This window comes from Marmota monax, unplaced genomic scaffold, assembly GCF_021218885.2.
Source record: "Marmota monax isolate L192 unplaced genomic scaffold, Marmota_monax_Labrador192_F-V1.1 WCK01_AAM20220418_F8-fsc00005, whole genome shotgun sequence".
Classification (NCBI taxonomy): Eukaryota; Metazoa; Chordata; class Mammalia; order Rodentia; family Sciuridae; genus Marmota; species Marmota monax.
The window spans coordinates 15,578,201-15,602,476 of NW_026692254.1; the positions used below are offsets into that span (position 1 = coordinate 15,578,201).

General features: G+C 46.4%; 1 protein-coding gene across 2 annotated transcripts in view; it reads left to right on the forward strand.

Moving 5' to 3' along the window:
* Positions 1 to 14,441, forward strand: part of Adamts17 (ADAM metallopeptidase with thrombospondin type 1 motif 17) — a 345,945-nt gene extending 331,504 nt beyond the window's left edge. For both annotated transcript variants that reach the window (XM_046436056.2, XM_046436066.2), the window contains 2 exons: positions 10,461 to 10,638; positions 11,727 to 14,441. In XM_046436056.2, the coding sequence (XP_046292012.1) occupies positions 10,461 to 10,638; positions 11,727 to 11,893 (345 nt within the window). In that variant the 3' untranslated portion in view covers positions 11,894 to 14,441. The remainder of the gene's footprint in view (positions 1 to 10,460; positions 10,639 to 11,726) is intronic.
* The last annotated feature ends 9,835 nt before the right edge of the window (positions 14,442 to 24,276 follow it).

The window sequence follows — 24,276 nt, forward strand, 5'->3', positions numbered from 1 at the left end:
CATCACTGGGATGGGGTGGGGAGTTTGCCCTCGGTCTTTCTCTCCTCCCTGGGGGGCCCCGGATCCTCACTCCTGTTGGCTGTGGAGGCCAGTAGGAGCAGATTTCATGGGATGCATCTTGCCCTGGCGCTTTTGCTCATTCGGACTATTTGGATCTGCTCTCAGGTTTCCGATCTTCTCTGCTGTCCAATTTTGCAGATGGTGTCACTGTTGTGCTCATGGGGTCCTCTGTGTTTGTAAACAATTGCCACAGACCAACATCCAAACCTCCATTCATACCAGACTCTGAAGATAGCTAACGTACTCCCTAAAAGGAAAGTAGATAGAAGGCTGGTGCACGGAGCCATCACAGTGTCCTTGTATCTGGGAATGTTTATCCCATCCTCATGGCCATGAGGAAACCAGGTCAAGCAGCCAGTGCAGAAAGTGTTGGGCCAGACAGGTGCCCAGCAGACTGTGCCGTGATGGAGGGAGCTTAGAAGGTCTGCTTTCCAGCCAGGGAAGCTTTGACACCTCCCATCCAAGCACCCTCTTGTCACTTTGCCCCATAGTGCTATTGAGAAAGATGAGCTTGTTTCCGGGAGGTGATGTGCAGGCCAGTCCAGGCCCATGCACGGGAACCATTCTACCTGGGTGAGAGCTTTTGGGAACAGCAGAGCTCCTCAGTGCTCAGAGCCATGGTGAGGCAGGCTAGGCTCCCAGGGACTATGTGGCTCCTCCCTGGAATCCTGAGCCCAGCTAATAGTCAAACCCTAACTAGTGGCTCATAGGAGGGTCACACTTCATAGTCCCACAACGGCTGAGGGCATTACAATTATTCTGGGTGTTTGGAAAATGACCTGCAGCTGCCTGCCCTCCAAGGATGTTAGCACTTTTCAGAAAACAATGCAAATCATTGTTTGCAGCCACTGAATGGGTCTATGTATTCTACCCGGGTGGTGGTTGGGAGTTAAACTGAAAGAGGAGGAAAATTCATTTCTTTCTAGAAGAGCGTGACTTCTAATCAAAAGTCAAAATGTCTCAGATCTAAGACCAGAAACATTTGTCACCATTGAATTGATGAGATTTTTTTCCCCATGAGAAATAAACTATTCCAGAGGAATTATAATGGGATGATGTTTTTAAAGAAAATTGTTGATTCTCTGTGTTAAGAATTTGTGCTTCCCGGTTTGAACAGATCAAAATGGCCATTGATCTCCTGGTGTCAGTGGAGGTCTGGGGAAGGGGCTGGTCTGACAAGCCCTCGAGGCCTCATCTGACTCCAGCTTCTTTCTCTCTGTAAGACAGAGATAACAGTAACTCCCAGAGGCCTTGAGAAGATCAAATGACCCAATATGTGTGCAAGTACCTGTGAGCCCTGAGAGGAGGTCAGAGAGGGCTGATCCCTCTTCTAGATCAAAGAAATGCTGTTACAGCCTGTGACATTTGCCATTGCTTTAGAATTTACTAAGCACTTTCACCCATATGATCCACTTGACCCTCACAACTGTCTCTTACCATTTTGCAAATGAGGAAACTAAGGCTCAGAGTGGTGATGTGGCTTTTTTCCCCAGGGTCACACAACTAAAAATTGGTGTGCCTTCTGGTTTGTAATTCAGTTTTCTTTCAATGCACAATGTCAGAAGGTTATCTGAATTTGAAGCAAGAAACTGAACAATAAGATGGCTTCAGCTCTATCAAAGGTAGAGACTCGGCATAAAATCAAGTATCTCCCTGGTCTCCACACCACCCATCCAAACCTACCCCAAAGATTTTGTATCAGTCATTTGCCCTTTAGCACAATTATTGTTTCTATATGAGGAGATCCTGCACATTAAGTCTTCTCTTAATCACGAAATTAAAAGTCAAGTCCTTATTAAAGGAAATTGGTACATCCAAGAGCAAGTCAGGACACTGGGGCCCTCTTCTGGGATGTGGCAAACCATACCATGGAGCCAGGAAGCCAGTCCTCTGCACTGGGACAGAAATAAAGAAATCCTTAAATAGTACCCGTGGGAGCATGAGTCGCTAGTGGGAGAAGGATTATCAAAATTCAGTGCTTTACGGACCGGGGCAGGAGGTGGGAGGACAGGTACCTTTAGTGTGGAATACACATGAGCAAACAGAGCCTGCCACAGTGTTAGGGAAAAGCTGAAGGCCCAGTCACTGCTCAGTTAGGAGAAGTGAGCTTGCTACAGAGTGGTGACGTCTCCAGCAGTTGCCAGGAGACGTGCTGGCATGGCCCAAGGTGGGTGCCAGGGCTGCGCTGCAGAGCTTAAGGCAGATGCCTTTGTCTCCTCGTTCCCCCATCTCCAAGTCCCCAGTGTCCATCCCACCAGATCAGAGTGGGCTCCAGCTTATCCTGACTCTTCTGCACCACAGTCTAGATTCTCATTATAGCCTGGACCTGGCCGTTGTCCCTGAAGAACACTTCTCTTGTGCCACACATTATGTTATTGACTTTTTTTTGGGGGGGGGGGGGCACATGGTAAAGACAGTGCAGGTCCATGTCCTGGCTCTCCATGCTTCACCTAACCTTGTCTAAGATCTTCCTGTCACGTGCGTTTAGGGATGCTTCATAAGGAATGAACAACTTCCACAGATGCCAGCCAGTGCTAATTTTTATCTTCATCTCATCACCATTGGGTATGGTCACAGGTCCGTGGTCACTCATTAAAATGTCATTTCTTACATGGATCTGTAAAACATTTGTCTTAGACAAATAGTTCCTTAAGTGTCATTCAGGCCCCATAAGACAATGTTTGCCCCAGCCTGTGCCCTCCTGGGATGACAGTGTGGACTGGGGCAGACATGTTTCTGAGGCATTTCCTAGGTCCCTAAGCCTCTTTCACTGAGGAGATTGGTGAAAGGGAAGCTCAGTGACCAGCTGGGAACAGCTCCAGCTTAAGGAGAGAATGAGAGCTACCCCTGCAGTCTCCTCTGTTCCCCCAACTCTAGGAGCCCCAGGGACTCCCCCATTCCTTCAGGTCATCAGAAGTCACCTCTGCCTTCTAGCTCCTTAGCTATGAAGCCCCAACCAGAATCTGAAGTGCAGCAGGCTGTGAATTCAAAGGAAGATAGTGGGGCAGCAGGGACTCCTAAAGTCAAGACTGCAAGAAAGGAAGCAAGAGTTAAAGGGGAAGAGCTTGTGTGTGTGTGTGTGTGTGTGTGTGTGTGTGTAAGTGTAAGAAAGCATTTTCCATCTCAGAGCTAGCACAAAGAGCGTGGGGATTTTCGTTATTGTTGAGACCTGCTATTTCAGGTTTCAACAGCTTCCCAGGTTTTCGTTGCTCATGCCAAGTCTTGCGGGGAAAACTGTCCAAAAAATGCCTTTGAAGAACTCTTGACATTTCACCAGCCAAGCGCCTTTCAGGTATAAACAGAAAATGGACTGACTGTCAGGATTCTGTGTCATTCTTTGCTATCCAAAACCTGCCCTAGGCAGCCTGGCCCCTGAGAATCAGGGCGGCCACAGGGTGGTTTTGTCTGCACTGAAGGTTACTTCCTGTCTCCTTCTACCCAGACTCAGCCCCTGCTCACCCTGCCCCCACGCAGGGCAGCTCAGGCTGGGCCTCTCCTCCAGAAGCATTTTCTTCCTCCCAAGATCTTTATAGCCTCTTTTAGCTAATCCTCAGAAAATCCCATTGGGATCTGCTGTGATTTTCAGTTGTGATTTTACCTGGGACAAGGGAGAAGGGAGCCCTGCTGTTGTGGGAGAACCTCTGTGAGGTGATCAAGAGCTGGTTCCTCCCTGCTAGGGGGAGGTGCAGGCAAGGGTGGGAGGCCACTGCCGTATAGCTAGGGAAGAGTTATGTGGACAGCTGAGCCTCATAGTCTGCCTCCATGAAAGGCAGGTCACAACCCCTGCAGATGCATTTATTGAGCACCTACTCTGTTCTGAGCACTCCTTTGGCCGTGGTGGCTGCTAATGTGAGAACTAGAATATGCATAAACTTAGTGCCTGGTAGGTACATGGTGGACATGCAGAAGGTAGGCTCTGTTGCTTTGACTACTTTTATTGTCATTGTTATAACTATTGTTATTCTAAAAAAGCCAAGCCGGTAATGCTTGCACGTTGTCTCCCTGTCATGTGAAACAGAAGGTCTTTTCCTCCTTTTTACAGGAAACTCGTCTACCTTGGGGAATATCGCCTTTCCAACAGTCACTTCATAATTTGCATGAAAAGCATATGTATAAGTCCCAATTGAAACTCCCTCTCTCCTTTGTTGCCATGAACCTATTATTTTGTGCATCCAAAATTTTCCTTTTGCTATTGCACTCCATCTTACATGTCTTTGAGTCTTTCTCCTGGCCCAGGGCCGGCCAGCAGATGGGTGCAGGGGCTGCTGGGTCACCAGTCAGGATATGTGATGTGTCACTATAGGTTTGTGCTTTGGAAGGGACAGGAGGAGGGCTATGCTTACTTCAGGTTGTCTGGCAGGAAGTCTTTGTGGTGAATTTATGGCTGCTGCTATTTCTGTCAGTTAACTGAGTCTTGTGGAGTTGCATTAAGTGTTGATGGAATGAGCCACTTGAAAAAAGTACCCCTCTGTGAGAGAGTGCTTCAAACAAGATCAGATATGTTTTTTTATAGATCTGTTTGCTTAGATTGTAAAAGCTTGAAAAATGGCTTCATGGCGAGGCTTGGGGCAAAATTTGATGCTATCAGGAGATACTGCAGTCTCCTCACTGTTTAATTAAAGCTGGGACCACAGGGGAGGCCAACAGAGACAGAATTCACAGTGTGTGCCTGTTTTATCCTTAATGTGAATGAGCCCAGGTTCCTGGAGGGCACCCCTTCAGATGTGTCTGAAGTCACATTTGTCTGCAGGGCCAGAGCAGCTTCTAAAAATGTGCTCCTGCAGGTCCAACTGCCTGATCACCCTGGGAGCCAGGCCACAACTGCCTGCAGAGAGTCCAGTGACCTCAGGGTGTCCAGGAAAGCTATGTAAGACACCAGGTAGCTCAATGTGCTTCTCGGGCTCTGGGGCCTCCCTAGCCAGCTCTCTTTACTCTTGAGTGTGCACTGGCGATTGAGGCCCACACTATCCAGACCCTGCTAGGCATCCAGTCCACGCTGCCTCTGTGTATGGAAACAGTTTTGAAAGTTTATTATCCTCCCGGCTTCAAAGACAGAGGCTCAGAAAAGTTAAATACTTTGCCTGAGGTCATAAGGCTTAGTGAGTAGTCTGCAGCACGCCAACAAGTCTGTCTCCGCCCAGTACTCTGCACCCCTCAGCAAAGCTGGTCAAGAAGGATGTGTCATATGTAGATTTTAGGACAGGGATAGGCTTGGTACCACCTTAACTCAAATGAAAAGGCAGCAGGCACAGAGGATGGGCCACTGGCCACTTACACCAAAGGGTTGTTGGCACATTTCTCCATTTTTATTTACATAGGTAATCCTTACTAAAGACTACATGGAAAGAAAACCTTATAGGACTTTAAAATTTTTAGAAATTTCTTAGTGGTTTGTTTTCCAGACTTTTAAATGGGCACACACACATCTATATTGAACAACAATGGAATGGTTTCTGTATGTGGCACTTTGTAATCTGTCTTCTCACCTAAAACATGGAGTATCCTTTTTGAGGCTGGCTCAGGTGCAGCTCTCAGGTAGATAAATTCCCCCATGTTCTAAGTTTTTCCATATGAACCAAAGCCATGGGAAACAAAGCTGTGGGAACAGCACCCCCTAGGACTCCAGCTAGAATTCGGCAAAAGCTAATCCAGATAAGTAAAATCCTTACCAGGGGCAGGGTCTGCAGGACCAACAACAGCAGGGACACTGCCTTCACACCCTGGCCTAGTCTTGCCTCATGGGGGCGCTAGAGAGTAGTGAGGAAAAAACACTCCTCCAGGTTGAAGGATGTTGGAGACGACCTTCTATGAGCTCATGGAGGTTCTTTCTATAGACTAGAAAATTGAATGCTAGTGACCCATGCAAGGACAGATAGTGAATAAGGAGCTGGGCAGTCAATGACCCCGTGTTTTGATTCTTGGCCTCTCACTGAAGCCCCATCCAGCTCACAATTCATGCAGGAAGATGGAAGTCTGTGAATGAGGCAGCTGGGTCCTATTCTTCTCTAGCCACTAACTCTGACTTGGGTACAACACTGGCCCCTACCATGCTCAGTGGCCAGTCAGCCTCTGAGAGTTGTTGTGGAATGTTCTATACTGATCCAGGTCTCACATGGGAGGCTGTAGGAAGCCAGAACACAGGCCCGTACGTGCTGGGATATCATGAGTGCTAGCCCTTTCTCTTGGCCCCAGAGCAGGTGAACAAAACTAACTCAGAGGGGATATTTTTCTTCAAGGTCACCCCAGACACCTGAGTTTTACCATGGTTATTGATCACTTCCAGACAGAGACCTTGTTAATTTTGCACTTGGTTTTAATAGACCCACAGGGTGGAGCCCTTGCCCTCATTTTCACATGCATATTAATAACACCTGCAGAAGAAAAGGAAATTCTTTCGGGAACTCATGCAGTGCCGAGTCCTGCAACACAAGTGGCTCAGGCATGCTGATCCCCAGCCAGAAGGGCCTGGGCCCCTCCTGATCGGGAGATACAAGGGAGCAAGATGGATATAACGAGGTCGGGGGACAACTCAGTCTGTGCAGAATTTCCTCCCCCAGGAACCCAATAGCTACTTGTCCTGCCTCAATGCTCCCCTCTCCAAAAAGTAATGGGAAGAATACCTAGTTTTTCCTCCTGGTGTGTATCTTGCAGAAGGTGGTGCTATGACCAGTAGTCCAAGATCTGAAAAAGAACATGTCACCTGTGGATCAGTACACATAGCCTTTTTTTTTCCCCAAAAAAACAGGCTTGGTCCATGTTTTTGGAAAAAAAAATCATAGTTATATGATCATCCTGTTTTCCCAGAAAGCAGAGTTTTTTCATAATTGTATGACCAATTTAGATGTCAACGTCTTTCATGGTGTAGGTGGACTAGTCAAATGCCTACCTCAAATATGTAAACTATTAATGTGGTTATACATTCATAATTAAAGTTATATTAGAAACTTTAGATTTACTCTGTATTGGAATCTATGACATTTGCATTTAAAAATACTATATATTTTTTTTGCACATTATGAAACTGAACCTTATAAAATTGCCGCTTTGGGTGGATCAGTTGAATGAGCAGTTGTATGCGGTGCCAGCCTAGTATTTGCAGTGTGTCATCATGTAGCTCCCTTTTCTGAGTCATCTGTGCGTTTGGCTAGAGCAGAGAGTCATCGCTGCCTGATTTCAGTTAGAGATGCCGCCCTTTTGAATCTATGTCCTGCTATCACTGGACATTCCTGCACCGGTTGTGGCATTAGTTTATGCTTCATTGATGTGACTTTGCTCGGTTTTGGTGTGACTCTGCTGTGCATTAGAACCTTTGCACTTTTCCGTCACTCACTGAGAGAACTCAGACCCTAGACATAACCACTTATTTTTATAAGTGATCTGTAAACATTTTTACACCATCCTCATTTGTGATCATGAAGTCCTGTCTTCAAGAATAATTTTTTGCCTCCTCTTTATTTTTTAACTCCTGTGTTATCTCCATTAGATCCATAATGAGCCCTGACTGAGGTCATTCAGGTGAGTGGCATTTTCCCAAACAGTACCTTGACTACAAAATCATTGAAAGCACTCCTCACCCCTGCCTCTGAACTGTAAGAGATTTTGTTCTAACAGTAAGCAACTTACTCTTCTAAGAATAATTTTGACTGAAAGCCTTCACCCCTTATATCCAAGCACAGCTGTCACCTACATATAAACTCAGCAATCAAGCTGCAGCTGGATGTCATTCTGGCTTAATTATACGTATCTGTATATAAATATACAACTACTTCACACAGGATGACAGAGCTCTTTGCATTCTTCATGGGGCAGAAGCTCAGATTAAATCAGGGCCTCACAGTTCCAGCTGCTCATTGCAACCACCTGGAGAACTGTCAAAAACAATGATACCCCTAAACAGTTTGATTTTATCAGTCTGGGACATCAAGATTATTTTTAATATCTTTATTTCTATGTGGTGCTGAGGATTGAACCCAGTGCCTCACACTTGCGAGGCAAGCGCTCTACCACTGAGCTACAGCTACAGCCCAACAAGATTTTTTTAAAGCTCACCAACTAACTCCAGGCTGCAGACCCTAGCTTCTCCAGGTGAAATGACATTGTTCTAGCACCTGTCCCAAGTTCAAGGTGATCCTAATGGTAGAAACCCCTGCTGACTCCCAAGACCATAAGCTGCATTTGTAATGCCGGATGACTTTTCAGGGGCTTGAGCCCAGTGTCCTCTGATGAGGAAATGGAGCCAGGCATGAGGCAGAGGCCCTGAGGCTGGCCTTGTATGGTGGAGAGAGAGCCTGTGCTATTTTGAACACTAGGGCAGGAGGGTGGTGAAGGAGACAGGAATGGGAACTGCTTGTGGTTTTCCTGCGTCTCCTTTGATTTGAAGATCAGTGCCCTTCACAGTAAACATGACCCTGCTTGTCAGACAAGGAAACAGCAGGATTCACCCGGCTCACAGAAGCCCCTTGGAAAGGGAGTAGATGGTACCCACTGGAGCCCTTTGTTAACACCAAGGTCTTCTGCTGAGCCTGACTCCTCAAAGCCCACAGGAAGGCCATGGTCAGGCCCTGGGGAGGACATAGGAAAGCACAGAATCTGGAAGGCACCTGGCTTCCTCACCATGTGCAGCATTCCAGGGATAGGCCTGCTCCCTTCTCTGCACCCCGAGATGCCATTATTAACTGCAGCTGTGCAGAGCAGCCTTGGGTGTATTAAAGTTTTGCAGAGCACTCCGAGTCCCATGAAGCCCAGGGGTTGTGTGGACACCAGGGACTCCAGATGGAGAAGTTGCCACACATGGATATGGCTCTCTGCTTGAGAAGAGACCAATGTAGCAGACAGTTTTAAGGGCTCCTGCAAGAGTTAGCAAGGGCTCAGGGGGCAGAATCCAGGCAGGACAGAATGCCTGGCAGTTTCCTCCCTGGGTAACACAGTCATGCGCCACTTACAACGGGGCCAGATACTCAGAAGTGTGTCATTAGGTGAATTCGTCTCTGGGTATGTAGGAGTGCGCTTGCATAAACCTAGACGGCATGGGCCAATCTCCATGTGGCCTCTCGTGTAATCAAGAGACACACTATTAAACACAAGACATGTGAGGCTGCTGCTGGCGTAGCACAGCAAACTTTTACAGTAAATTATTTTTATAAGTAGAGGAGTACACTGACCATAAAAAGCATAGTAAATATATAAGCCAGTAGCATGGTCGTTTATTATCAAGTATTATGTTCTGCACATAATTTTGTGTGCTATACTTTTTATGTGCATGACAGCGCAGAAGGCCGTTTACGTTGGCATCACCACAAACACGTAATATGTTGAGCTATGACATTAGGACATCTGCAACATTTCTAGGTAATGGGAATTTTTCAGCTCCAGTAGACTCTTATGGGATCACTGTCGAATATGCAGTCCATGCTTGGCTGAAGAGTAGTCATGTGTCACATAACCTGAGACAACTTGTCGAGGAATGGACAGAGGATAGAACCACAGCAGAGGGTGCCTCAGGAACTTGGGATGCTCTGCTCAGCCATACTGTCCTGGCTGTAGCAACCTCTGCCTCTTTGTGCCAGGGTTTCTAATGCTGTAAATGCCAGCAACTGGGGATTTGGTGCCAAAATCAACAGCCTCAAATATTAGTCCATGACTGATATACAGTTTGCATTTCATTTAAACTTAATGCTAAGCTGCAGCCCCCCAGGCTTGTGGGAAATCTAACTGCAGTCATGATTGAGCAAAGGTCCCAGAGGCATGGGCAGCAGAAGTGCTGGGGAGACCTGTGGTAATCAGGTCCAGTCCCTTCTGGGGGCTACTGGGCCACCTGCCCACTGTCTTAAGAATTTTGAAGCCCAGATCTCTGCTTAGAACAAGTAGAAGATGAAATGCAACCAGTGTGAATTAATATTTTGGCAATCATCTTAACTGGGGCTGCTATCACAAAATACCAAAGACAAGGCAGCTTAAACCAAAGACATTTGTCTTACACAGTTCTGGAGTCTGGAAATCCAGAAATCGATGTACCAGCAGATGCAGATCCAGTGTTTGGTGGGGGCTCTCCTCCTGGTTTGCAGACGGCCATCTTATATGAAGAGAACAGTCTTGCCTCTTTCTCTTCTCATAAGGCTACTAATCCCATCCTGAGAGTCCCACCCTCATGACCTCATCTAACCCTAACCCTCCCAAAGTTCCTGCCTCCTAATACCACCCCCCTGGGGGTTAAGGATGCAACATATCATTTGGGCAGGGGGGACACCAACATGCTGTCCATATCTTGAAATGGTCTTCTTTCAGGCCACTAGTACCTTGCAAATGTTGCAAGCACCTGGGGATGACTTGCAGGACCAGGGGCAGTACATTCTGGGGTCATTGTCCTAGCCCCCACCTCAGGCTGTCCCTGTCTCTGGCAGTGCTCATCCACCTGCGGGAAGGGGCTGCAGTCCCGCGTGGTACAGTGCATGCACAAGGTCACCGGGCGCCATGGCAGTGAGTGCCCCACTCTCTCGAAGCCGGCAGCCTACAGACAGTGCCACCAGGAGGTCTGCAATGACAAGATCAACGTGAACACCATCACCTCCCCTCGTCTTGGTGAGTACTTCTGGTCCAGATTTCCAGGAGGCACTGTGTCCTGTGGACAGTGACTTGCTGCTGGTGGTAGAGTTCTATATGCCAGAAAGCTGCCTCCTTGGACAGGCTTTGAGTCCTGAAGAGGCCAGCAGTTGTTTGTTCTATAGAATGTAGGAGGATTCAGAGAATTTCATTGTCAAGAGACATTTGCTAACTGCAGTCTCAAACATAGTCCTTAAAGGTATTGGGATTCCTAGGCGTCACAGGGCTGAAGGAGGTGCTTTGTCCTGGAAATGAAAGATTCAGGAGGCCCTCATGATGTCCATGGGGGATGCTCCCGAGTGAAGCCAAAGATGCAGAGACACAGTGGAGAACAAACAGGTTTTGTGTAAAAAGTTTGGGGCCCAGAACCTGGTCCTCTATCTGTCCCAAGCTGGTGGTGGGATAAGAGGAAGAACATTTGATATTGATCTGATGACTCAACAGTTTCTGCTTTTCTGGATAAAAATTCCTGGGAAATATATCCTTGCCAAATATATTTCCAACATGAAAACTCCACCCAAAAGAAGGGGCTTTCTGAACAGCTCCATTTGGGTTTGGGCAGGGAGGGACTTTGAGATCACAAAAGTGACTCGTGGCTTTTGCCAGCCTAAGCCTGATTGGTATCCTCCAAGGACCTCCTCTGAGCAGGGCTCTCTCTCCATACTACCCTGAGGGAGATTTGGGTCATTTGTTTGTACTCTGACCTCTTGTATTTGTGGGTCCTTCAAAGTCCACTGCTCCATGTCCCCTTGTCTTCAAAATGTCAACAGTAATGGTATGCTGTGCCACAAAATAACAGTGAGTGCTACCATGCTCAGGAGCAGAGTGTCCTCTGGTCTCTCCCTTAAACGGGCAGCCAGATTACCACACTCAGCCAAGTAGTTGTGTTGGACATACGAATGTGTCCTTTGTAGCAGAAAATGGCATCTACAGTGCCCCTGGCAAGGGCTTAGTTTCACGAGTCTCTAGAGGCCAGTGGGTGCACAAGGGTAAGGGAGCCCGACACTGTCAGAGCATGGACCATCTCGATTTCCTCTAAGTGCCCTCTCTTCCCATTGTCACCTTAGCTGCTCTGACATACAAATGCACACGGGACCAGTGGACGGTGTATTGCCGGGTCATCCGAGAAAAGAACCTCTGCCAGGACATGCGGTGGTACCAGCGCTGCTGCCAGACATGTAGAGATTTCTACGCGAACAAGATGCGCCAGCCGCCTTCTCCGCCAAGCTCATGACACACGGCTCAGCAGTTGCTCAGCACTCACACTCGAGGTCCGAAGCCTGGCATTTGAATGAGTGAAATGCCCACCTTCCCAAAAGCAAACCAGCCCCATGGCCAGGACTCCCTGAAGCACACCTTGGCTCCCCCAACAAGGCCACCCCAAAAATTCAGTTGCATAGAACTTAAGAGTGGACTTGACATTGCCATTAGTGCTTTTGTTTAATATATTATTAACAGCCACTGGATGGCTTTCTACAGTAAGGAAAAACAATGGGCATGAGTCACATAATTATTATTTCTAAGGTTCCGTGTACTTCAAAAGGGAACACCTCTGGCAGACAGTTGCCGAGAGAGAGACACCATTCATTGCTTCTGTCCTGGCTTTCTTTTGACACTGAATACCCAATGCCTGTTGTACTGTGGGGGTTGGGGAGGGGTACATTCTGAAAATGATACACCATACTTAGAAGAGGCTTTATTCTGAAAGCCAACAACACGCTGTATGGAAGGACAGACGCAGACAAACCTCTACTGGCTGATCTGGAGCCCACATTTCTTAATCAACCTTCCAGATAACACAAGGATGGAACTTGGCCTCTCTGCCCATCTCTGAGAACCTATTCTCAAAACCCTGGGCCTTGCCTTGGAAGTTTTATTCCTGAGAGTTTAACTCTGCATAGACCAACAAGGAGGCCAGCGTACGTAGCACACTGCCCAAGTGGGGAGGACATTCTGAAGGGCTGGGTCTGGGGAAGCATCTACTTTTCCAAGCTCTGCTGTTCACCACGTAGGGCGACAGAAGTGCCTTTCTGCAAGGTGTGGTGAAACAGGACACATACCAGTCGGGGCAATGGATTCTACTTCCTAGCATACAGGTGGGCTCAGCACAGCTTGTCGTGTGGACTTCCCACTCCTCCGGGCGTCCACTCCAGCAGGCCCTTTGCAGAGCTTTGCACCTTTAGCTGCTGCAGCACCACCCAACAGCCCACTAGCCTTGCATTGGACCTTGGCCTTGTATCTGAAGTAAAGATTACACTCAAGACCTCTGAGGATGCAGTTCAGGCCTGGGATCTGCAGAGTAAGGCCTAACTGCTTCCTTGGGGCGGGTTTCTCGAGCTTGGTGTGCCATGACCAGTGGATGCACACTGCCCAGCTGGGATGGGCACCAGGCCTCATGGAACCATCATCACCTTGCAGAAGGCCTTCTTCATAGTCCCCTCACCCTTTGCCACAGAGCTGTTTTGTCACCCAGAATGGCCTCTTTGAGAGCACACCTTATGGTAGGACCCTGGCTGTCCCAGGCGGCCTGTTGTGCTCACCAACTTGGTGGCTATGTCTCATAGGTGCTTATGTTGAAACTTACCTTGAGAAAGTCCCTTCTCCTCCCTGGGTTCAGACAGAGGATCTCACTTGGGCCAATTTCCACAGATCATCTTCAAGTGCTTGATTTATTGGTGCTGTTTTGTTTTTGTTTTTTGATTTTTACTGTCCCCTAGCAGAGAAGTGGTAGGGATGGCCAGAAGTATATTCAGTTCCACTTGAATCAATGAAAAGTATGGAGAAAACTCCCTAGGTGCTTAAATGAGAGAATGTCAGGATGGATTAAGTGACCCGTCAGCCACCACTCCAGGGCCTGTGCAAAACACTGTGCTTTCCCAACTCAGGCCTGGCCACCAGCAGACTCCCCTGAGCCCATTTCCACAAAACCTTCAAATGCTGGGGAGCTTGAGGTGGCACTATCTTCCCCTAGTCCAAAATGCACTGTTAATTCACCAAAAGACATTTGCCTTTTGGAATCAAGAAGCAGAACAGGGGCAACCAGCTGAGGCGGCCTCGGTGACCTTTCTTGTTCATCCGCAGGGGCCCACCCAAGCAGACTGAGCATGTGCTGGTACTCACTTTGCCTGGTGCCTCTGAGTCAGGCTAAAGACTCCCCTGGCAAAAGCCCCATACCTTCAGAATGAAATGATCAATTTGGTTATTATTAAACACTCCGCTAATTCCCCAGGGTCAGTGTGTTCCTGAGCCCTTGCAGCTTATGCTGGTGCTGTCACTCTGAAATCCACCAGCCCACCTTCGGTTTAATGGCATCAGCCATGTCACCATCATGACATTCTTGTTCCACTTTGTAGGAGACAAGCTCTGAGTACCATAGTGATGTTTCTGTGTTAACAATACCCTGCACTATCACTCAAGTACTGTACCTTTGTGGTGGCACAGATGTGTTACTAACTAGAGTCTCACGGTCTCACGGTGCTATTCTTCTTGGTGCAAAATGAAACCCTCTCAGTTGACCATGGCTTGATGTGATCAGAACAGAGGAAAAGATCCTCTATGGCAATAATATCATTGCTCTTTTTTTTTTCATTTCAAAGTCAAATGTATATATTTTCCATTAGTTAACTTACATTACGTACTGTACCCATGGTATTGTTTGTTTTATTTTTTTGGTGCTGGTTTTTGGGGAAAAAAAAGACAAACATTGGTTGCCGTTATACATGAAAAATTAATCATTTCATTGGAAGCAAGTTGAACACGTGTAATAAAATGTTTTTCTGTAACAGTTTTACACTGACTGTGAAGTAAAAGACGAAAGCCAGTCCTCGAGGGCTTGGGGGTAGGGGGAGCATAGGGGGCGGGGCTGTGTCCTTTACTGCTATACTGGTCAGCTGGCCTGCCTGGGACTTGGCTGCAGGGAGCCTCAGCCTGCTGGCCTCAAGTATGGTTGGAGTCAGAGGTCTCTAGTAAATGCAAGTCTGGTGGGTGGCTGTGTCTTTCTGAGCAAGTGCTAACAAATCATTGAGTCCTGGGCCTCATCCTGTGTGGTTGCAAAACCCTGGGTGGGGATATGAAGGTCTGGCAATGGTGCTGAATCTGTGCTTCTGAAGTGGATCAGCCACACTGCTGGCCAAGCGACACATTCAGCATGGGAGTAAGTGACCCTTGCTGTAGGAACCTCCAACAGAGTGTGGGCCCTGGTCATGATACAACCCAGGCCTTCTCCCTCTGGCTGGGTTCCCCAACTCTTAGCCCATCTCCTGCCACCCCCTATCTCTGCTGCCTGCCCTACCGGCTCCCCTCCTCCAGCAGGTATGAGGCTGATCCTGGCCCTGCCTACCTCCCAGGACTGGGGACAGAGCAAAGGCACCACACTCCCACAACTGAGACAGCAGCAGCTATTTGGAACCCATCTAGACAAGACATGGAGCATTAATGTCACAGCTGGGATGGAAGGAGGGCTATTTCATCTCCTAATGGGATCAGGAGGAACTGCTCTCCCAGCAAGAACTTAGAGACGATCCATTACTAAAGTTGAAGCAGCACCCAGAAATTTCACCAAATAATTTGTTAAGCAAACTCCCCACAGCCCCTGGTGGCCAGGTATATTAATCCATTTTCATGACTGTAATGAAGTACTTAATGCAGGTAACTCTATAAAGAAAAAAGGTTCATTTTGGTTCACGGTTCTGAAGTTCCAAGGTCAAGGGGCCACATTTGGTAATGGTCTTTTGCTGGCAGAGTCCTGAGGTGGTACAGGGCCTCACATGATGAGAGATACAGAGTGAATCTGTGTCTCTTATCTCACTCTCTTCTTCATGGGGGAATCAATCATGGGGGCTCCATCCAGTGACCCTATCAAATCCTAATCACTTCATAAAGGCCCCATCTCTAAATACCATAGTCAGATTAAGGTTCTACCTTGGTAATGATGTTAACATATGACTTTGGGGAATGGATTTAATGCATGGGTTCAAGGGTACAAACCACATTCCAACCACAGGACTAGAAAACCTGTATCTTATGTTGTTAGATGAGATCCGCATGCTCCCCATCAGCAAATGTTGAATGGGTTTCAATTAGAGCCCCAGCACCTCTAGAACTGCCAAGGACCCCAATCCCTGCTGGGGATAAGCCCAGAGAGTCACACAATAGGGAATGAGTGAAGACAGTAGAACCTCCAAGAAAGGAAAGGTCTGGATTTCCTTTGGGGGTTTATTGACTGACTTTCTGGACACAGACTATGAGGCCTGGGCTGGAATTGTTTCCAGGGGCGCTCTCCCTCTGCAAAAGGTCTCAGCAAGAGCCCTCGTGTTTCTACTTCTGGGCACAAATCTACCTGCTTCACTGACAATGGGAGCAGCCTCGTACCTTCACGTAACCCACAAAGAGCTCTGCTTTCTGCCTCCCATTTCTTGCTGTCATTGGCTCTCTGGCCTCTGGCATTTGCCCAGAATATGAACTGACGTGACACTGTTCTTGACAGGTCACCAATGACGTCACAGGATCAGACTGCAGACATATTAATCTCCTCCTCTCTGGCTCTCCGCAGCCCTCCCCTTCAGCTTGTCTTCTCCTCTGTGGAGAAGACACAGGCCCATGACTTTTCTCATCTTCATCTTTCCTGGCTCCCTTTTCCCACCAGCTCTCCAGGTGACCGAGTACCTGGAGAAGAGCCCTACACATTTTCTCTCTAGACTTTCTCCCCAGATCACCTCATCCATTTTACCCAGGACTTTTAAAACCATGTTCATTCAAGTCTGTCCTAAATGTGCATCTTTGACCCTGACCCTGGAAATTCATTCATGACTCTTCACATGTTTGGTCAATCCCACAGGAAGCTCTAGAACTGGGATGGCCCTTCAGAGTTATCCCAAATCTGTAATTTGGGCAAGGGCTCAGTGAGGACAGCTCATCCCTGGGGTGGTTCCAAGGACAAGTAGAGACTGGACTCGACAGAAAGCTCACATACGCATAGATGTGGCAGCTGATATCAGCTGGAAGATTCTCATCTAGGATTCTCCCAGGAGCCTCCTGCAGCAGGGTGGTGGGGCTTCAGTGGCAAACAACCTTAGAGAAAGCACAGGGACGCTCAGGAGAGTAGCATCACTTCATAGGACAGCTCACAGTTCACACAGCATTGCTCCTGCCTGCTGGAACAGTGAGGCAGCCTCAAAGACCCACAAGTTAAGGTAAAGGGACAGAGCCCACCTGTCGGTGGGGATGTGGCAAGGTTCTGGAAGAGCAGGTAGGCTGGGAAATGATTTGTGGCCATTTTTTAAAGATTCATGCACCCACAGTCATCCTATATAAGTTAGAGTTCTCCAGGGGAACAGACAGTTGAATATACATATAGAGAGGTACTAAAGAGATTTATTACTGGAATTGGCACGCATGATCATGCAGGCCCATAATCTGCCATCTGCAACCTGGAAAACTGCTTGGCATAATTCATTCCGAGTCTGAAAGCCTGGGAACCAAGCAAGCTGAAGAAAGAACCAGGAGCATCTGAGGACAGGAGAAGATGGATATCCCGACTCTAGAAGAAAGAGAATTCACCCTTCTCCATCCACCCTTTTGTCCTAGTTAGGTCCTCAGTGGATTGGGTACTACTGCCCACACTGGTGAGGGCACTCTTCTTTGTTCAGTCTGCTAATTCAGATGTTAATCTCTTCTGAAAACACTCTCATAGACACACCCAGACATAATAATGTACCAGTTATCTGGACATCTTATTGTCCAGGCAAGGTGACACATTAAATTAATCATTACACCCCAGGAACAGAATACACTCCCCCTCCCCCATTCCACTTCTGAAGTCTCATCCTTATTTCTTTGTCTGGTTGAGGATTGAGGGCCAGGATTGGGTCATCTAAATCAGATACGCAAGAGCCTCTGCCAGTATAGTTGCTAGGTTCAGTCCTTTTGCATTCTCTCTCCAGATCTATGAACTAAAGAGAGACTTCTTTTTCCTCCCATCAAGACACCCAAGAGAAAATGGTAGTAGGGGCATCCGATAGCTGCTATAGGCACACTCAATTTAAGGAGGAAGGAAAGTGGAAACACATAGCACTCACTGTCCCTAACACTTTAAGTCTAGCCTGGCACTTTTTGCCAGCTCCATTTAAATTCAGTTCTACTGCCAGGAATGATTCTCCTTGGACCACCCCGAAAACCCAAAGAGAATTTGGCTTGTCTTTCATTCTTAACAGAAGGGGAAGCAAGATTAAATAAGTAAGTGTCCCTCCTCTTAGAGAGGATGTGGTAACATGCCCCAGACCTCTGGACTCCTAAAATACTTCACCCAAATAATGGATCTTAAGCTCTCTGTAGGGTTCATCTCCCACTCTCTTCAGTGTGTGTATCTCCCTACAGCCTGCAATTTACTTGCCACTTCTCGCTCATCTGGTGTGTCTTGCATGAGGCCACAGATGCAGGATCCCTGTGGAGTCTGTGGAGGGTGTTGCAGTCCAGGCCATTTCATGCTACTTCATAACAGACTGGGAGAGCTAACATTAGCCCTGGGGAGGATGTAAGTGGATAGTGTTGTGTCTCTTGTGAACATGAACCGCTCTGCTCTCCCATTCTGAAAGGGATGCAAAAGAACACATTCCAAGGTCAATGGCCTTAGTCCTTACATCTGAACCAGGCCCATACACTCTAGCAACGATCCCACATCTAGCTTGTGGTAGTTCACCATTATCAGTGACTTTTCTAAGGACCGGACTGATGAATTTCATGGGAAAGTCACAGGGACATTATAGATTGTATTTTTAAGTTTTTAAGTATGACATTAAAATATGCCATTTTCACTGGATTGCGATATCACAATCAAGTTACTCTCTTACCTGGGGATGGAGAGTCAGTTTCACAGGCTTCCGTTTGACCTTCCCTGCTACAACAGTGCTTTACACCACAGTCCAGGAACCAAGTTCATGCATTCTAACTATACATTCAGAGACAGAGGAAATTATCACTGGGTAGCTTCATGGATCCACTATGAACCAAATATAGACCAGGACCCAATTACCTGAACTCCATCTTCAGTCATTTCGAAAGGAGGACCATTGTGTAATTCTGGGTTCTGGGTATCAATGTCAGATTGGATCCTGTGTGCAACAATCCTGTGTACATTACCTGCCACCAAGTAAATGATGGAAAGTCCCTTTAAAGGTAGACTGAGGGTATCATTTCATACCTTCTTCCTGATCCCCAGCCTCTCCTGCAATCCACAGATTCTGAACATTAAAGCTGGCTTGGAATGGAAATTGAACATGGTATCATGACTTGTTTTTAGGATAAGGTTTCTCTTGTGATCACGTATCCTCTTTTATCTTAAGTTGTCATACCCTGTTGGTTGCCCATTTATCTTTCCCTAATAGATGGTTCTATCTCCAAGGCTATATATAAATCAGGACATTCCTTTCTGGTATTCTGACCTTGCCAGTCATTTTAATCATTAGACCATCCTGTTTCTGATTATTCAGAACTACTCTCTGGTCTCTATTACTTGGTATTCCTATTAACCCTATTGCTCATAGGGAGCACAGTTCTGTAACAGCCTCTTCCACAGTCAGCCATGACCTACAGAAGACAGCTACGATTGGACTTCTCCATACTGGTGCCCTCTCTCTAGGACTATCTTATTCCTTCAGGAAATCTATTCCAAAGGCCATCCAGGGAACAGAGTCTGGAGTCCATCCTAGCAGGTCCATCCTCGGAGACTTTTGATCCCTTTTCCCACCACTCACCATACAACTTCTACTTTCCTTCCCATGTCTATCATTTTCCTCAGTGAACCGTGTGTCTCCCAGCATCCTTCCAGGGTTCAATCCATGGAGAGTGCTCCCACCACCACAGACATGCCCCATCCACCTTTATATTCCATGTTGTTGATCTGGTGCCCTCAAATCTGGTCCCATAAAACTCTCCTGATATCTTCAGGTACGTTTTTGGCCAGGTCCTGCTGATCCTTTGGAAACAAGTTCCTTTCCTTCTTCAGCTGTGTTACACTGTGACTTGGTTTGTCCATCTAGTGGTATGGATGGAGGTAGGAGGAGACTAATTCTGAGGGGCTCATATTATCTTGCTAGGCAGAGGCACCCGTGTGCCCTTTAAGCAAAGGAGCAGTGATAGCATCAGTATGTAAGAGAAAGCACCACTTCTGCAGAATGGGAAGATTCCAGAAAATGTGGGATTTCCCATTTTTTAGGTCATTGAACTCAATATTCCCATTCCAATCTCAGAGTTACACTCTCTCCAAATCAGGGGCCTGACTAGCAGTAGTCCACCTACTGGGGCTGAGAAGTCAACCTTCCTTTAGCTTCTGTCACCATTACATTAAAGCCTGGCCTCAGCTTTTTCTGCCCTTCAGCTCTAAGAGGATGTCTTTTATGATGCCAAGAAAGCTCCCTGGTTTTTCCACTTCATCTTTAATTGTTAATTAGCAGCAATTAAGTTCTCTAATGCATCCCTAAAATTGGCAGTTGTATTTCATTGCTTTATTATTTGTTTCCCTGCATCTTTCAAATGAGCTATGTTGCCATCAGTGAAAGCTTCACCACTGCCTGTACAGGTACCAGGGGCCTCACTCTTATGCTGGAGTCCTTGCATCCAAGTGGCAGGTAATAGATCCTAAATCCTATTTTAGGGTCTACTTACTAAGACTATTCATGGCAACAACTACCTACCTTAGTCTGGTTCTCAGCAACCAGTCTCCAAAATAGAGGATTTGTGCACAGGGGGATCACTGACTGGTGCCCTTGAGGACGCTGTAGTGGAGCTGGAGGACAGGACTGGGCATGGAGGAGTCTGGAACATGGATGCAGTCACAACATTGGCTCAGCCCATACCACAGGGAACTGTGGGGCTAGAATGGTCCTTTAGAGCTGCCCCAAATGGAGGCCAGGGGTGAGCCTCTGTATATCATGGGAACAGGTGTAATCTTGAGAGACCACTCCAGGCAGTGCCTGGAGACAGATCCACTGGAAAGCGACCACTTCTGACTTCTGGGGAATAAGTGCCTCACTCCTGAAAGGGGCTGAGCTTAGCACATCACAGCATCCACTACATGCCTCAAACACAGATTTTTTTTCAAAATTACATTCCAAAGTTCCTCCCTTCTTTCCTCCCAGAGGTTTCCTTAAATCAACAAATGATACCACTGTAACAGCTAATAATATATGACATCAAAAGCTTTTAAGTCACCCTTGTTTTCTCAGTTTCCTTTTCTGTCCTCAGACCAACTCAGCCATGGATACTTTTGGTTCTGCCTCCAGCTAATTTCTGTAATCAGTTTACTTCTCCCTAACTTTCCACCACCACTGTGCCTTGAGTCACAGACTTCTCACTGCAACCCCAATGTAGCTTCCTGTCTTAGCCAGTGAGGGCCACTCCAACCAAGTACTTCATAATTTATAAGCAATATTAATTTATTGCTCACAGTTCTGGAGCCTGGAAAATCAGAGATCAAGATGAGGATGCCTCCACTTCATAGATGCTGCCCAACTTCATCTTCACCCTGTAGAAGAGCAAAATAAACATTTTTAGACCTCCTTTATTTAAAAGGGCACTAAGTCCACTTTCGAGGGCCCCACCTTCATAACCTAATTTTCTCCCAGATGCCCCACCTCCCAGTACTACTACACAGAGAATTGAATGTCAATATGTGAATTTTAAGGGGACACAGGCATTAGGACCATAGTATTTCCTGACTCCCTCCCATACATTCTGCACACCCTAGAGAGGATAATATTTGAAAACATAAATCATAATAAAAACAGAAAACACCATAAAGACATAAATGACATTCTCTTGCTTCAAACCCTCTAAGACTTCCTGGGCCCTGTGATCCTCTCAGGCCCTGTGTTCTCTTGCCCCTGTCACCCTCATCTCCCTCCCTGTCTTTCCTACACATAGTACCAGTCACATGCTTCTATCCTGTGACACTTCCACTTTCTCCCAATATTTGGGCCTTTGCAGCTGTCATTCCCACCTGTTTGCAATGCTCCCACCCACTCTGCAGTTCTTACCATGGCCCTTACCCTGCATCCTTCATGTCCTACCTGGATTATTACTCCTAGGACAGATGTTCCTGAGTACTCCATCCAGTGTGGCTTCTCGTGCATGGCTGCCATCTCTATCCCTTCTGCAGTGCTTGTCATAAACTAGAATTATTTCAGCTTTTTTGCTTTTTTATGTGTGCATTTTCCGTTTTCCCATCTGAAAAGTAAGTTCCAGGGGGGCAGCAATCATGTCTTTTTCCTCTGTGAATCACTGGTCCCCTGGAGTGCTACATACACACAATAAATAAACATGCTTGCCCTCTGCTAGTTCCAATTTCTATCTTTTATGCTATTTTCAGGTAAAGGAAAGATGTTTGTACTAGGTAATAAAACGGTACTCTAAATTTGATGGGGGACCAGCTTATACCTTGAATGATACAAATATTTGGGCAATCAGCTTTAAGTCAATAAAAAAAGGTGTTTGCCTTTTTTTTTTTTTTTTTTTCTTCAAATTCTCCATCCATTACAGATAGGTGTTTTCAGGAGGTTTCCATAGTAATCTAGATGCCGTTTTTCTCTCCTCTTTATTTTATCTACAGGGCAGGAGATTCACGAGGGACTTGGCAGACAGAACAAGTCCATGGCTTGGTGAGGATCTTTGTAAAGCTTGCTGCAATGCCACGGTCAGATTCTTCTAGACTAACAGCTTTAAGCCTATATGGCTCATGGTGCTGTCAGAACAAGTCCACAGGCCTGGCTGGGAGCCAGCCTGATAGAGTTGCTCACTGTGGGATTCCCTTGAGCAGAGACTATGCTTACTCCTGTGTGCATTGTGAACTCTTCCTTCTGGCATTGATGCCCTCCTTGGAAAACAGCCCCATCCGGAGCCCAAGAAGCTTCACTATTCCAAGGGACAAAATTCAAAAATGACCAAGAAATGAGATTTTCCTCCTGGAATTTCTCAGTAGAACACTGGGATGGATTTCCCTTGGAATAGACTAAACACTCAGGACTGGGGGAATCCATCCCATAGTAGGAAAAAGGTAAAGAACCCATCAAGTACCTTGCTAGATAGAGTCTGGTTAGCTAAGGCAAAACACCTTTCTGGCTGAGCCATCAGGGTATCAGCCCATACTGGGACTGCCTTAGGATCCATCCACCCAGTTCTTATATACACCAACACTTCAAGCTATGCATACAGACATGAATGTGGTTTAAACAGGAATCAGGGAAGGGAAAGTGTCCCTGAATCAGCTTCCAACAGACCCCCTCTCTCTCCTTTCTCCGAAATTCTCTTTTATGATTGAGTTCTTTTTTTTTTTTTTTAATTTTTTATTGTGGGTTGTTCAAAACATTACAAATTTCTTGACATATCATATTCCACATATGATTGAGTTCTTGATATCTTACTCTCCACCCCATTATTGTTCCTTATTTATTCTTTATCTCCCTCCCTACATTTACCTCTCCTTTCGTCTTTTCCCATGTTCCACTTTCTCCCTACCCTCTGCTATTTAAGATGATTATCCACTCCTGACTCTGGCCTCTCTGCAGATGCAGAAACTTTCACTGAGGGCCCACTCATTGGTCTCCAGTGAGTGGGGAAGTGTTCTGGGGGCTGTGTTCTACCACGCCTTTACACTAACAAGTACCCTTTAAAAATTCACTCTCCAACTGCTCACCCAGGATCCTTGCAAAACTAGCTGTTCTTTAGAAGTTTTAGAAGTCTCTGAGTGCTCACTTCCAGCTTGTTTTTGTGTGCCAATCACACGTCCAACAATCCTTTGGCTGATGATATATATCTAGCAATTGGCTTTTGCGCCACTGAGGTTAGTTTTAACATGCCAGTTGATAGTAATAAAGCAGCAATTCTGGAAGTTCTGTCCAAGGATCGCTATGTATTAACACATCGTTAAAATAGTATATTGCAAAGTCAACATACGATTATAACTGTTGACCTATCAAATACTGACAGATTTTGAAAGCTCAGTGGAAGCCAATCATCATTTTATTCAATTGGGATTCAGTGAAAGGAAGAGTATGGTGGATGTTGCAGTGGGGTTGGTTTAATGTGTTAATGGTCTTTGTAATGTTTTCTTTTACAAAATAAGCATAAAATACATCCACACATATTACATTATAATACTGCATTTTTATACTGTATGTACTTTCATGTACACACATAATGCATACATAGGACGCATGACCAATTGTTAACATGGGCCAATTGACTATAGTTTATATAATGGCCCTGGAGCAATTTCCACAGGGTCCCTGCAACCTTTGGAGCATCAGCCACGTGCTCAGTTAGAATAGATGCTCCCAAAGAAGCTGCAGCACCTATCTGAATATATATGCTTATGATAAATAAGAATCAGTTATATCATGACTCATATATTAGCCATCCACTTTACAATATAAATCAATAAACTTTATTGAGTGGTACAGTAGATGTAGGGTGGAGAGATGAAGGATGAATAATGCACAGCTCCCTAGCCTGGGGGAGTCATAACAATATGTTATTGTATCCTTGTCCTGGCAAATAAATGGTTCTGCCCAAATGTGGAAAAATATTTAAGTCAGTTCAAAACTAATAGGGCTGTTGGCTCTGAAT